Genomic DNA, 15,897 nt, shown 5'->3' with positions numbered 1-15,897 from the left:
ACGGTGTGTGTACGTGTTTGAGAGAGGGGGGTGAGAGGGGGAGAGAGAAACTTAGTTAACTTGTGTTATGTACACGTGAGCAAGCACACAATCTTCTGGTTCCCTGACAGAGAGAGGAAGCCTCCCATATGCTGTTTAATTTCCAGGCTCTTTCCAATCAGATTAACAGTAACACCAGGGAGGAGAGGAATTAAGTCCCCGAAAACCTATCAACTTCTGCTCAAACCCAAAACCCAGCTCCCTCTGTGTGGATCAGACAGTCAAACACTATGATAGATAGATAGAGAGATAGATAGAGAGATAGAGAGATAGAGAGATAGATAGATAGATAGATAGATAGATAGATAGATAGATAGATAGATAGATAGATAGATAGATAGATAGATAGATAGATAGATAGATAGATAGATAGATAGATAGATAGATAGATAGATAGATAGATAGATAGATAGATAGATAGATAGATAGATAGATAGATAGATAGATAGATAGATAGATAGATAGATAGATAGATAGATAGATAGATAGATAGATAGATGCCAGGGTTGTGGGTTCGATTCCCACGGGGGGCCAGTATGAAAAATAAAAAAAACTATGTATGCACTCACAAACTGTAAGTCACTCTGGATAAGAGCATCATATTGATGCGTTTGACAGTCATAGCATGTTCTGTATGAGAAGAAAGGATCACACATCCACTCAGGTCGACATGACAGACAGAGGTCTGATATGATGTGTTAGACAGCTGAGAGAGAGAGAGAGAGAGAGAGAGAGAGAGAGAGAGAGAGAGAGAGAGAGAGAGAGAGAGAGAGAGAGAGAGAGAGAGAGAGAGAGAGAGAGAGAGAGAGAGAGAGAGAGAGAGAGAGAGAGAGAGAGAGAGAGAGAGAGAGAGAGAGAACATAGAGCAATGATGACCCAGACAGTATATAGAGATAGTAAAAAGTGCTGCAAGGCAGAGAGCATTAAGACTGGAAGTCTAACTCCACACGCCTGTTTGATCCACACACACGCTCCCCCTCTTCATCCCCACGCACACATTAATTGATCCCATTGCAGCAATATGATGGAGACCAGACATATCCAACAGGAGCCCATAGCCTCAACCAATACACAGCTAAAGAGGCTTCCCATTTATATATTACAGAGCTTCACACAGCAATTAGGAAGAGACTACTCTCAGAACATGGAGATCAGATAAGAAGGGAGAGAGGGAGGGAGAGAGGGAGGGATGAAGGGAGAAACAGAGTGGGGCTGTGTGTTTTTGGGACAGCTTAGGTGGTTGAGACAGACAGACAGCCAGACAGAGATAGGGATAACCATACAGGAATCAAGTGGTGCTCTGCTCTCCCCCAAAGCCAGATAATGGAAAGAGCCCTGGGTGACTCCCCTCAGACAAGCTAATAGAGAGTAGAGACCAACTCACCTGAGAAGGCTATTTCACCCCTTTGCCAGCCAGTGGAAAATGGGGAGCCTCTCACCCCAGCCGGCAGTGACAACAGAGGAGAAAGTCTGACTGCCCCTAGGAAAGCGAATAACTCTCTCACTCCAGGATAGCTATTGATGAGCCAGGTCCAACACCCCCCGGTATGGGAAACAAATAGACACGGACTATTACAGCAGACTGAATAGAGAGAATCAACTGAACAGTGGAGGTAGGAGACAAGGGGGCGGTCACAGGACTGTGTGCAGCACATTAATTAGCATGATATGCAAGCTGCATAGAGCTCTGTTATCAAACCACAGCCTAGCTCACTCACTGGCCACCAGGCAGAAACGTGTGCATCGCTGAGTGTGCATGTCTGTATAACGGTTAATAATGTGCAATACAATATGATGTTTGAAGATAAATAGCATTGGCTGCTTGATCCTGATAAATAAAGTAATAACAGGCAATATATTTTCATCTTCCATCTGTCTGACTCTGACTACATGCTCCGACTCTCCTGTAGGATCAACCTGGTCTCAGAACATTTCGTATTATTCTGTATGTAAATCCGTGACACTCCATTTGGTATGGTTACTTAAGGCAAAAACTAAAGGAGGGAGGCTGGTCGGGGTGGATTGGTGGGCGTATAATGTGAACTTCTAGCAACCCAAAGGTTATGAGTTTGAATCTCATCACATACAACTTTAGCTAATTAGCAACTTTGACTACTTACTACTTGTTAGCTACTTTGCAACTACTGTACTTAGCATGTTAGCTAACCCTTCCGCTAACCCTAACCTTAACCCTTTTAGATAACCCTTTCCCTAACCCTAACCTTAACCCTTTAACCTAACTCCTACACTTAACCCTAACCTTAACCCTAACGCTTAACCCTAATCCCTAGCCTTGCTAACATTAGCGAGCTAGCTAACGTTAGCCACCTAGCTAGAATTCGTAATGTATCATACGTTTAGCAAATTCGTAACATATTGTACGTTTTGCAAATTTGTAACATATTGTAAGTTTAGCAAATTCGTAACATATTGTACGTTTGGCAAATTCGTAACATATAATATGATTTGTAATTCATAACAAATCATACAAAATGAGTGATGGCCAGCCACAAATCAATACATATCATACAATATTTTGTATCACAGATTTACATACAGAATAATACAAAATGCTCTGAGACCAGGTTGCAACAATACACCACCAGTGGGAAATATCACAGTGTGCTTGCATGATCTTTGCAATATGAAATTATTAACAAGGATAAACACAAATATGACTTCTGTTTGTGTTTGTGTGTGTGTGTGTGTGTGTGTGTGTGTGTGTGTGTGTGTGTGTGTGTGTGTGTGTGTGTGTGTGTGTGTGTGTCTAGTCTACATGTACTCAATAGGGAGCTGGTCTAGTTCACAGATACTGTTACAAGTGAGGTCAACCGACACACTTCTCTCACTTGATTAAAGCCAGCTGTTTTTCCTCATTACTGTGAATCCCCTGGCTTCCGAGAAACCTGCTCACAGTAAACACACACACACACACACAAGCACACCCTCTTGGCCAGACACGCAACATCTACAGAAGGTTCTGGAAATCAGGCCGCAGGACAAGCACACAGACAGACAGTAATGAAAACACCAAAGGCTGAGCTAATTAAATAACCAACCCTGGCAACAACTCATTCAGGAGTGGTTGTAGTGCGCCTCGGCTGTGCAGCGCATGGATGCCGCGGAAAGATGTGAGTGGGCCACGGAGCACATTGTGTGCGGAAAACGCACGACTTTAAGGCCACTCTATTCCCTCGAAGAAGCGCACAAGTTCTCCAACAAACTGTGCTACCACTCTAAATCCCAGAAATGAGAACGTGAATGAGATGGGATTACACGGATAATGCGAGCAGATGGAGCCAGGTCAAGCAGGATCTTCACTCAAAAAGGATTAGACTCCACCACATTCCCACCGCTTGGCATTCCGGTTCCCCAAGCACAGATTTTTCCAAATTAAACACTGGTGTCTGCTGGAACATTTCAAATCAAGTCAAGTAGGTTATTTGATCAGAAAATACTGTGGTTAATACCTGAACCACACAACCATTTTGGGATTCATTAAATCATTTCACAACACTCAGCGAGGGAAATGAGAAAATGAGAAATGATGGGGGTTTTATTCACTCCAATGCATGTAAATAGGCCCCCATACTTCAAATAGCCTAGAAATGAATGCAGAGCACACCAGCTTTACACACACAGACACCAATTTCCCTGTGCTCATTGTTGTAGACAGGCAACACTGGTTGAATGATCATCTGCATGAACGCAGATATTGTGTAATCCACCAATCACTTTCGAACAGCTGGGTAGAATATAGCACTTTTTTATCTCGCAGCGTGCATGGCACCTGAACAATTACTCGTAAAAGGTGGGTTGTACTGCTGCCTTACCTATAGCATATTAGTAAGCTATTGTGACAGAGGCAACTGGCAAATGTACACTACCGGTCAAAAGTTTTAGAACACCTACTCATTCAAGGGTTTTTCTTTATTTTTACTATTTTCTACATTGTAGAATAATAGTGAAGACATCAAAACTATGAAATAACACATGTGGTATCATGTAGTAACCAAAAAAGTGTTAACAAAATCAAAATATATTTTTATATTTGAGATTCTTCAAATACCCACCCGTTGACTTGATGAGAGCTTTGCACACTCTTGGCATTCTCTCAACAATCTTCATGAGGTAGTCACCTGGAATGCATTTCAATTAACAGGTGTGCCTAGTTAAAAGTTAATTTGTGGAATTTCCTTCCTTCTTAATGAGTTTGAGCCAATCAGTTGTGTTGTGACAAGGTGGGGGGGTATACAGAAGATAGCCCTATTTGGTAAAAGACCAAGTCCATATTATGGCAAGAACAGCTCAAATAAGCAAAGAGAAACGACAGTCCATCATTACTTTAAGACATGAAGGTCAGTCAATACGGAAAATGTCAAGAACTTTGAAAGTTTCTTCAAGTGCAGTCGCAAAAACCATCAAGCGCTATGATGAAACTGGCTCTCATGAGGACCGCCACAGGAAAGGAAGACCCAGAGTTACCTCTGCTAAAGAGGATAAGTTCATTAGAGTTACCAGCCTCAGAAATTGCAGCCCAAATAAATGCTTCACAGAGTTCAAGTAACAGACACATCTCAACATCAACTGTTCAGAGAAGACTGTGTGAATCAGGCCTTCATGGTCGAATTGCTGCAAAGAAATCACTACTAAAGGACACCAATAAGAAGAAAAGACTTGCTTGGGCCAAGAAACACGAGCAATGGACATTAGACCAGTGAAAATGTGTCCTTTGGTCTGGAGTCCAAAATTGAGATTTTTGGTTCCAATTGCTGTGTCTTTGTGAGACGCGGTGTGGGTGAACGGATGATCTCTGCATGTGTATTTCCCACCGTAAAGCATGGAGGAGGAGGTTTTATTGTGTGGGAGTGCTTTGCTGGTGACACTGTCTGTGATTTATTTAGAATTCAAGGCACACTTAACCAGCATGGCTACCACAGCATTCTGCAGCGATACGCCATCCCATCTGGTTTGGGCTTAGTGAGACTATCATTTGTTTTTCAACAGGACAATGACCCAACACACCTCCAGGCTGTGTAAGGGCTATTTTACCAAGGAGGAGAGTGATGCAGTGCTGCATCAGATTACCTGGCCTCCACAATCCCCCGACCTCAAACCAATTGAGATGGTTTGGGATGAGTCGGACCACAGAGTGAAGGAAAAGCAGCCAACAAGTGCTCAGCATATGTGGGAACTCCTTCAAGAATGTTGGAAAAGCGTTCCAGGTGAAGCTGGTTGAGAGAATGCCAAGAGTGTGCAAAGCTGTCATCAAGGCAAAGGGTGGCTATTTGAAGAATCTCAAATATAAAATACATTTTGATTTGTTTAACAATTTTTTGGTTACTACATGATTCCATATGTCTTATTTTTTTTTGAAAATAGTAAAAATAAAGAAAAACCCTGGAATGAGTAGGTGTTCTAAAACGTTTGACCTTATACAAATATGAACACTAAACAAAGTCAATACTGTAGGCCTAGGCTACAATAATCTATAGGTCCCCACTCAAAACCAAAAAGACAGCTCATCACTTATCACTTCAAACAATGAGGTTTATCATGCCTGAGACACAGGGCCATAGCCAGGGTAAGATTTTTAGTGAGGTCTGGGTGAAGCTCATTTACTGCATTTCTATACAATTTAAAAACTCTAAAATGCTATTTGGAGAACAGCAAAAACTAAAACACAAGCAAAGATTACTGCATCCATTATCACATTGGTTGCTGTAGGTTCATTCACCTCAGTCGATCTGCAAACACATAGCCTATTAGCTATACAATTAGCCACTACACATTAACTCACATTAACTCAGCACCGGAATTAAAAACTATAATTATTATCTTCAGAGGGATCTGTTAGCAGAAAATGTATTTTATTAACAAAAGCTAAACAAATACATTTGCTTTAGATAACTTTTTTTGTTGCACTTTTACAGCTAATTTCCTGCAATTCTACACATCTTATATCTTCAGTTGGAGCTGCTGTGGCCAACACTAAGGAGGTTGAGCACGCATTAAAGTCCATGGTCAGAAAGGTTTCCATATGCTGGGCGCAGGATTACCAATGGGAGCAGTGCAGATAAAGAATATTATTGCATTAGCAATGCATTTTAGCTGCAGCCTGGCTGTCAAAAGTACATGAACGGATCATTTTCTGCAGGTGATAATTAACCTACAGTTATTAATGTACTTCTAGTGTACCAAAATGCAATTACACTGTCGGTGTGATTGAGTCATTAGAAACAGTAGCATCCGCACGCCTCCTGTAAATTGAGAACATCTGCACTAATACCAGAACACATATGCAGACAACAAATCGTAGCATAATGTGAATTTATGTTCTGTATTATAAACTTGTGGGCATTACATTTTTTCCAGGGTAACTATTTGCAAGGCGCACGTCTCCCCATGCATAATTTACGCACACGCATGGTTTCAATCTCTTGGGATCATGAAGGCAAAACTGACGGTGTTTATTAAACATGTAAACACAGAAAGGAATACATTTTAAATCATTGCACTTTAAAGCATGGCACTTTGCTCAATTCTCCACATCGATTCAGTAGGCTCATTTAGACCAAACTGTGGCCCATGAATACTTTACAGAGGCCCTGAAGTTGAAGAGCGAAGAAATACACTAATAGATAATAATGACGTCTTTAACGCAGTACGTTGAAGAGAGAAACAACATTGAAGCAGCAATATAACATTGCAAAGGCACTCTCACCTCTTTTATCCTGAACCTTCACAGTAATCTCCACGAGAGGATCCGTCTCCCGGTCCAGGCACCGGGTAATAACTATATCTCCGCTGTCCCGACTCACCGTGACCGGTGAGCTGTCCGCACCAGGATCCATCAACTCAAAGCTGGCAGCCTGAAACCTCACCGGGTACAAGTTCATCACAACAGAACCGATACTGGCATCCTCGGACACATTTATTACTACCGGCTCGTCCGACTCTAGCAGGGACCTCGACTTCCGAGGTAGTCTGGTATTCGGTTCGTCGTGGGACGGCGGTGGAACCACTGGCCATTGCCGGGGATTAATCTCGATTTCAATACTCTGACTGGTCCGTGAGGGCCAGCCGTGGTCCATCGCAAACACTTTAAACTTTATGGGGGCGGTAAGACCCAATATAGAGTCCACCAGCAGTACATCTCCAGTTTTTGGAACCACATAGAAACTGCCATTTTTGGGAAGAGCAAAGTAAATGAGTTCAGCGTTTTTCCCGCTGTCTGTATCCTCCGCCGTCACCTTATACACCACAGATCGCAGGGCAGTGGCGTCGTCCAGACTAATTTTTATATCAGCATTAGGGAATGTTGGCTCGTGGTCATTAGTGTCCAAAACGTCCACTTTCAGAGATGCAACTTCTGCGACCACAAGGTCAGTGGCGGCGCAGCTTTGGCAGCACAGACCCAGGCTGAGCAGGTACTCGGAGCGCTCCTCTCTGTCCAGGATGATCGAGGTTTTCAGAAGTATGTGTCCGCGTTTGTGGTGGGCAAATACCCGAAAATCTTCACTTCCGTCTCCCAAGAGTTTCAGATGCATGCCGGAGTTGGAGCACCATCTCCGCGCGTCAACCCGCTTCACAGGGATGCTGAGACCATTTACTTTGGATCCCGGCTCAGAGTTCTCAAATACATGTCCATGAAAGAACGGTATCCTTTCCTCTGTCTTATTCCCAAGTACAGATGTCACGAAATAGCATATTAAAATAGTCAAAATCATGACTGTTGTCACTTGTACCACACTGAGTGGTGTTATGCTGTCACTCTAGGACCCTAAATCATATCGAAAAACATATATTTTATGTCCTCTAAAACTTCAGATTAATTAAAATCAAAAATATTTAATTCACAAAAAAGCTGTTCGTTGTCTTGGTTTGATTAATTGCTCTAGCTCTCGCCGCAGAACTTTCGCTGTCTCCTGTCTCCACTCCAGCAGCAATCTGCGTGCCCAGCCCTCCGGATAATGCAGCTCAAGTGCGCGCCTCCGCTCACTGTTTGTGACAGAGCTAGCAGTATAGGGTACTGGACAGCGACGCACTCGAGGGGGCGTGGCCTAATGTTACTCCTCATGGAAGCTCACGTCACGTGATGCATGTCCATCAGTTTTTCATTCCAACACATACAGTAAGTCTTCTTTCTGATGTCCAATAGCAATTGGATGATAGTTAAAAACATACAGTAGCCTATCACTTTCACTCAGTAACCTAGATTTGTCATTGATAATTGAGGAATACATACTGACCAATATTCAAACTGAATCAAGTTTATTCTTTCTAGTAAAGAAATATGATTTAAACATGTTTAGAGTAACATAGCTATTATATTTTATCCAGTTTACAGGACATTAAATATTTTATCCTTGCCATAACAAGGAGATAAAACATGCTCACACACACTGGCAGTACAGAGAATAAGCCTAGATTCATTTTTAAGAATATATTTGTCCACCCAAGTACACCCAAGCCACTCTCAGTTAAGCTCAGTCAAACAAGAGGGGAAAAAAAAAAGAATCTCTTCTTTAAAATTTTTTTTTATCTGTCATGCTTAAGTGGCGATGCTCAGCAATTCATTCAGAAAATGTATAATTTAGCAAAACATATCAGGAAGATATAAAGGCCAAAATAACCTAACCAGAGGTAAACCATGTGTACTGTTGAGCAGTCAATGATTTCACCCTCCATGAGACCAGAAGTTACAATTGGCCCCGAACCTAGACAAACAGTACTGGCAGTTGACTTCAAGTACTGGGAAGAGTGTTGTATTAATCAAATCCAGGAAAAATGTATACATGTTCATGCTACAGTAACACAAATTGAAATTAGCATATTCTTACATTACATTTTAGCAGACACTCTTATCCAGAGCGACTTACAGTTAGTGAATACATATTTTTTTTTATACTGGCCCCCCGTGGGAATCAAACCCACAACCCTGGCATTGCAAACGCCATGCTCTATCAACTGAGCTACATCCCTGCCGGCCATTCCCTCCCCTACCCTGGACGACGCTGGGCCAATTGTGCACCGCCCATGAGTCTCCCGGTCACGGCCGGCTGCGACAGAGCCTGGATTCGAACCAGGATCTCTAGTGGCACAGTTAGCACTGCAATGCAGTGCCTTAGACCACTGCGCCACTCAGGAGATAGCATTGAAAAATTGAAAAATATATATCTTCCTTCTTTATACACATGGAATGGGTTCTGAGGGGACACCTTCCAGGCGGTTTGGGAAAGGCAGGTATATGTTCTGGTCTACTGATGCCCTCTGGTTCGGACTTAGAGCCTCAAGCTGTTGAATTGCCACACACAGAGCTTTTTAACTTCTATTGATGACTCTCCTTCCCACTCTAGCATGTAGCCAGAGACGATCGATCTCTGGTGTTCCACAACCAAATTTCAATTAGAGGTTTATCTGACTTTACCAGCGCGCTGGAATAATATTAACCATCCCAAGATCCACGCCATGCTAAACAATGAGCGTGTCAAACTGGAGTGAGAGAGAGAGTGGCAATATCGGAGGAGGCCAAGGGATGGAGGAGGAGAATACATAGCTCATTATTCTGGTATATATTCTAATACCACATACCACAGGAGTGTATCAGGGAGAGAGCTTGCTAGGCTGAAAAAACCCCAGGGAGAAACACTTTCAATGCAGCGTTGAAGAAATGCCAATTTCATCTCTTCGCAAACACAATCTATGAGTCCAGCGGGTTGTAAATTGGCTCTGTTTTACTAGAATGTGTCAGTTTCCCAGCAAAGAGGCACCAAGGCATGAAGACCCAGAGGACTGGCTAGTCCACAGATCCATCCAGCTAAACAAACACAGCCCGTAGATATCTAGTTAGGTATTAATGTCATGCAGCCCCCTCTCTCCTCAGCTCTAACATGCAACCACGGAGGTGAGAAGGAATCAGATATGATATCGCTACCTAAGTGGAGGAGAGCCTATACTCGGCTATACCCCATACCCCATGTGGACACAGAATAGAGCGCCAAATGCTTAATTGAACTTAAACATAGCTGAGGAGATCAATTTGCATGAAGAAAATAGATATTTGTACATAAGCATTGCCATGGGAATGAGATGGAGGAGAGAGCTGTCTCATCTTCTTGTGAGTGTTATCCAGGCAGAAAAGCACTCAGGCAGCATGAAGCACACCTGTTCCTGAATATTTCTGGAGGAATTCACAGACAAGACAACACACACAGACAGACATACAGACAGACAAACAGACAAGACTGATGGACACACGTGCCCGCATGCATGCACGAGCATACACCTACACATTTTTCCAAATATTTCACTCCAGGGCAAAGTTTTGTTCTACCACTGCAAAGAATGTGACATCAAATAGATTTCAGAGAATCAAACAGTTCATGTAGCTTATCCCCAAATAGCTAGGCACTTATAATGTCCTGGAAATGGTTGTCAGTCTCATATAAGAGCTGAGGTGGGAATGTAATAGAATGTAGATTGCGCAATAAAAGTCACCTGTCTAACAAGGGTACTGGGGGATAATTCCTTTTACCACTGCTATTGAGAGAAAAGTTTGTTAGGTGTAAGTGGGTGCATAGTTAGGCCTGGCAAGCGCACATGCTGAGTAGACTGCAGCTGTTTTCAAGCCAGTTCACTGAACCCCATTACAACTGGATCAGTCTCTCTCTATCTCGCTCTCTCCCTGTTTCCTCTGGTTCCAACTGGGTCAAGGACAAGTAAGCAATAGAAGATTTAAAGACTAAAAAGCATCCTTCAAACTGCTACCATGTCACAAAGTCTATAAACTCTCCCATGAAGTTCATATCATTGTGACTGTCATTGAAAGTAGTATCAGTTGATGGTTGAAAGTGTACGTTTTGGAGCTGTTTTAGACAATATAATTTACGTTTTTCAGGGACAACCGCTGCAGCGACTTTACTGTTTGGGCTAAATGACTCCATTTGCCAATTACTAATAACTTAACACAGCACATCAAGGTTATTTTTTTTCTTGGTTTAATAATATCATTTTAGACAATAAGTTTGTTAGCACATTATCCATGACATTCACAATGCTGTTACATTTATGGTGAAAGCTCATAAAAATGTATTGAAATGTGAGATGCAGTGTAATGAATTTGCCCTTGGCTTCGACAATTTTACAAAATACAATTTGGCTTTGAGATATAAAACCTAATGATCAGGTCTGTCATATTTGCATATGCAGAAAGCAGGGGTTATTACTTCTGCAAAACTCCACTTACAGCGCATAATTAGTCCGGCGTTGCTGTCGATGACAGCCAGACTTCGGTAGCGTGGTGGAGTATTTCCTGTTAATGAGCCTTGTCACTGTAAGCTTTACCCCCTGTCTCTGCTCTCCAGCGCACTACAGACACACCGCCAAGAAACACGGAATAATCAGCAGATAAACAGTCTCATTACATCAGATAATATTATACACCCAGGCTCCTTTAACTGTCCTCTATGGTCTCCATCAGAGAAATAAAGAAAACAAATAGCAAGGTCAAATAAACGGGAAAGCCCTCATATTTCTTTCAAAGTGCCCTGATTTCATCTGCAGAAGTTTTCATCTCTTTCTGCATGAGTTCATATTGATATTTTCATACCTTTCCTAGTGAGAATCCAGTGATAAGGTGCAGATGAGCAGCCTGTCCCTGGTGTAAGTCTATCCTCAGGGAAATTAGGCCTGACCAGTGGCGATTTTAGCATGTAAATCTTGGTGGGGCAAACTCCCCAAAAATGGTTTAGATGCATGCCAGCAAAGCCACTACACAACACAACACAATGCTAAACAATACTTTAATTGCACTATAATGGTGACAAACGGTGCCCACAAACTGTTAGGGCCTACGTAAAGATGTCCCAACAGCAGAGCTTTCTTTTCAGCACCATGGAGTGAATCCTTACCATCGCTACACCTGGCTATCAGCAGAGCCTTGTCTGGCAGCGAAACAGTTCATTCAGCCTCATTTACTGCCTTTTTTTAAAAACATAGCTGATATGGCTGACTTGCTTAAACAAATGTGGTTTCTACTGACAATTGAGATGTACAAACTATGGCATAAGGGAACAATAAGTGGATAAGAGGCAATCCGTCATTTTGATTAAGACATTAACGAGCGAGCTAAGATGGACGTAGTCAATATAACTATTTGTTCTGCACTTTTGAAATGTACAGCGACAGAATTCAGAACATGGACTGTTTGTACAGTATTCTCCCTGCACATCATGTCAGAACCGTAGGATAAATAAAGGGGGCATGTAAGCAGACAATGAAAGCTCCTACAATATTCAATGATGACATTTCTCTAAAAATGGCTATAGGCTACATCTGCACCACCAAGTCAGAATTGTAGGCTAAGTTATGAGGGTGAAAGTGACCAAATTATTAGGGTGAGGTACATGGGCTAATAACAGCTTATTACATAGCATACACTTAGTATTACTTTCTTAGCTACAGTATACATATCTCCCTGGCATATTACATCATTTATGCAGCAGCATACAATACATTTATGGACTCACCTTGTTGTGCTGTGCTCACTTGAACAGGAAGGTGACGCGGCATTCCTTCTTGTGTCATCAAAGTCTGGCATTCTCTGGATTTATGGTGCTTTCAAGACAACTGGGAACTGGGAACTCAGAAAAAAAACATGTTTGAATCATGACGTCAGTGATCTTCAGGTCGGAGCTCTAGAAAGAGGCCCGAGTTCCCGACTTGGAATTCCGAGTTGGATGACTATTCAAAATGTATCTTCCCAGTCGGAGCTCATTTCTTTCCAAGTTCCCAGTTGTCTTGAACTCACTGAAGTTTGAGATTTCCCAGTTCCGAGTTTTCAGTGGTTTTGAACGCGGCAGAAGTCATGCTGGATTGAAAGCATGGCCAATGTATTCAACCTTTTCTAGCCAATGGTGTTGCATGTGAATGTTTATCCTTTTAAGCTTGGAAAGGAGACCCCTAAACCCAGACTTGGACCACACACCCTCTCCACTGAATAGTAGGCTAGTGATTGCTTTTCAATGCTTGCAGTAAGCCACTGATTCCTTTCAAACCACTCATTGTTGATTTGGCGATTTCCAACTTGTTATGTGATGTTTATGTCAAAAGGCCGATGAGCACCGATTCGTTTTATCTATAATTTCTCTTCATATGACAAGGATTTAAAAGAATTTGCCAGTAGATTGTCGACTTGATTCATTCTATTCTCATTGTTTCTACAGATTGTAAATTGAAAATAAACATTTTTGCAAAATGTATTATTATATTATTGATCCATTGACTATGACTTTTCAGATCACCCAGTAGTGCTATCTGCAGGGTTAGCTCCAGGTAAATATTGCAATCCTTCAGTCATTCCTGGACCTGTGACCAAAAACAAGCTACAAATGGACTGTACCAAAACAAATGATCGAATGATTCTGTCTCTTCACAGGAAAATCTGCAGAGCTCGGAAGATTGTATCCCCCATATAAATAACATTATATTGGTAGCAAGAATTTTGTATAATCATTTAAATTGAAAAATTCTAAGTTTTGAATCCGGCGTCGTTTTGCGTATCAGTTCATAAACACTATGCCATGGAATTGTTACGTCAAAAATCTCTTCCCAAATATTTTGCAATCTATATGGGACAGCTGTCAATCTTTTGGTCCTTAAATTAAACTGGTATACTTTTTTATTTATCACAATTTTCTTTAACCAATTATGTTCTTTAATGCAGGGCCGACAGACAAGTTCCTTACTTTTTCCCCCTTCCACTTTCCTCTTCCATTTTTGCGGTAATGCTGCAATTATTTAGTTGTAATTTGGGGTAGAGCAGACATTTCCATATGTTTTTGTTAGCTGCATGTGCGACATAACTCCACCAGTCTTACCTATGATATAATTTACGAAGATTCTACCTTTTTAAAACATTTTTTCAAAAAATAATGGTTTTTTATCAATTAGTATTTTTGAGTTTAACCACAATATTTGTTGCATTATTTGTTCTGTTGTTTCTGGAGGATTAAATTGAAATTGCAACCAACTTGCTATGGCTTATTTTAGAAATAGTGATATTTGGGAGATGATTTCCTTTTCAAATAACTGAAAGTGAGAGGTTGTAATCTGAATAAAGGGGAAAAGGCCTTTCTTGAACATGGGGTGAGACAATGTTACTAATTTGCTAGAGAACCAGTTCGGATTTAAGTATAACTTTTGTATGACTGAAGCTTTTAGTGATAGGTCTAATTTACATTTACATCATTTAGCAAAGGCTCTTATCCAGAACGACTTACAAATTGGTCGAATGCTTTAATATTTAATTATTTCTGTCTTCCGAATTCATAATCATTATATAAATAGGCCCGTTTAATTTTGTCTGGCTTGCCGTTCCAAATAAAATGGAATCTTTTTTTCTAATATAATTTAAAAAACTGTTCGCTAGGCGTAGGCAAGACCATAAGCAAATAGGTAAACTGGGATAATACTAAAGAGTTAATCAGGGTGATTTTTCCACAAATAGACAGGTATTTACCTTTCCATGGTAGCAAGATCTTAGCTAACTTCCTATTAAAATGTATTGGAGTGAGATCATTTATTTCATTTGGGATATATATTCAGAGTTTATCCACATCACCATCAGACCATTTTATTGGTATTGTATTTTTTAGTGATCCAATACGTAATATAGTACATTTATCATAATTTTGTTATAATCCAGACAGACAAAAGTTTGTTGAATTCCCAATGTGTTATGAAAACCATCTAAAAGCACAATCTAATTTCAATGAAAAATCAATTTATGATTTTTTTGTTTATTTGTCAACAAAATATGTTTTCACTGCGCTTTCAATCTTTTAAAAGCACAACAAAGTTCAAATGGGAATGCAATAGCAGATATTTTGTTTATTTATACAACTTAATGCGTTATCAATGTGCTTTATCTAATAGCACAACTAAATGACCTGGATAGCAATTGATATTATTAAAGTACATGGTGCAAGTGATCAATGCCGTTCGAGATTCTGCACAGATTATTATAACAATTGTGAAGATCTCCACAGACCTGCGACGACCTATGCATGCTGTCTTGGAGAACAGTTTCTATGATTACATAAGAAGACATTTATTGTTACAGTAATGATGGATGTCACACATTTTAAAGTAAAATGAATACTGTTACATTAGTTTCTAAAATAGCCTTAACTCTAGGCTATTTACTGTATTACAAAAGTAATATTGAATTGTATTTGGTTGACAAAGGAGATGTACAGGTAACTGCCAAAATAAAGGAAACACATAAAGTGTCTTAAAAGGGTGTTGGGCCACCACAAGCCAGAATAGCTTCAATGCACCTTGGCAAGTGTCTGGAACTCTATTGGAGGTATGTGACACCATTCTTCCACGAGAAATACCATCATTTGGTGTTTTGTTGATGGTGGTGGAAAATGCTGTATCAGGCGCTGCTCCAGAATCTCCCATAAGTGTTCAGTTGGGTTAAGATCTGGTGACTGAGACGGCCATGGCATATGGTTTACATCGTTTTCATGCTCATCAAACCATTCAGTGACCACTAGTACCCTGCGGATGGGGGCATTGTCATTCTATGGGGGCACAGCCATGGTAGCCAAAATAATGGCCAATATAATGGCCTGCCCAGCATTTTATACAAGACCCTAAGTATGATGGGATGTTAATTGTTTAACTCAGGAACTACACCTGTGTGGAACCACCTGCTTTCAATATACTTTCACTCAAGTGTTTCCATTAATTTGGTAGTTACTGCTTGGATAATCCCATCTGATCCACTGGCTTAATCCTAAAAATGTTGGTTGAGATGGAGACGTCAACAAGTTAATAGGCTATTTACTG

At 40.9% G+C, this 15,897-nt stretch overlaps 1 protein-coding gene across 1 annotated transcript in view; it reads right to left on the bottom strand.

Moving 5' to 3' along the window:
* Positions 1-8,002, bottom strand: part of LOC121555791 (neural-cadherin) — a gene marked incomplete at its 3' end in the record, with an annotated part of 168,151 nt that extends 160,149 nt beyond the window's left edge. Inside the window, exon 1 of the mRNA XM_045216060.1 lies at positions 6,764-8,002. Within this exon, the coding sequence (XP_045071995.1) occupies positions 6,764-7,769 (1,006 nt within the window). The remainder of the gene's footprint in view (positions 1-6,763) is intronic.
* Positions 8,003-15,897: the final 7,895 nt, after the last annotated feature.

This window comes from Coregonus clupeaformis, unplaced genomic scaffold (assembly GCF_020615455.1).
Source record: "Coregonus clupeaformis isolate EN_2021a unplaced genomic scaffold, ASM2061545v1 scaf0590, whole genome shotgun sequence".
Lineage (NCBI taxonomy): Eukaryota > Metazoa > Chordata > Actinopteri > Salmoniformes > Salmonidae > Coregonus > Coregonus clupeaformis.
Note: the sequence above shows the minus strand (reverse complement) of the source record. Positions and strands in the feature narration are given on the sequence as shown.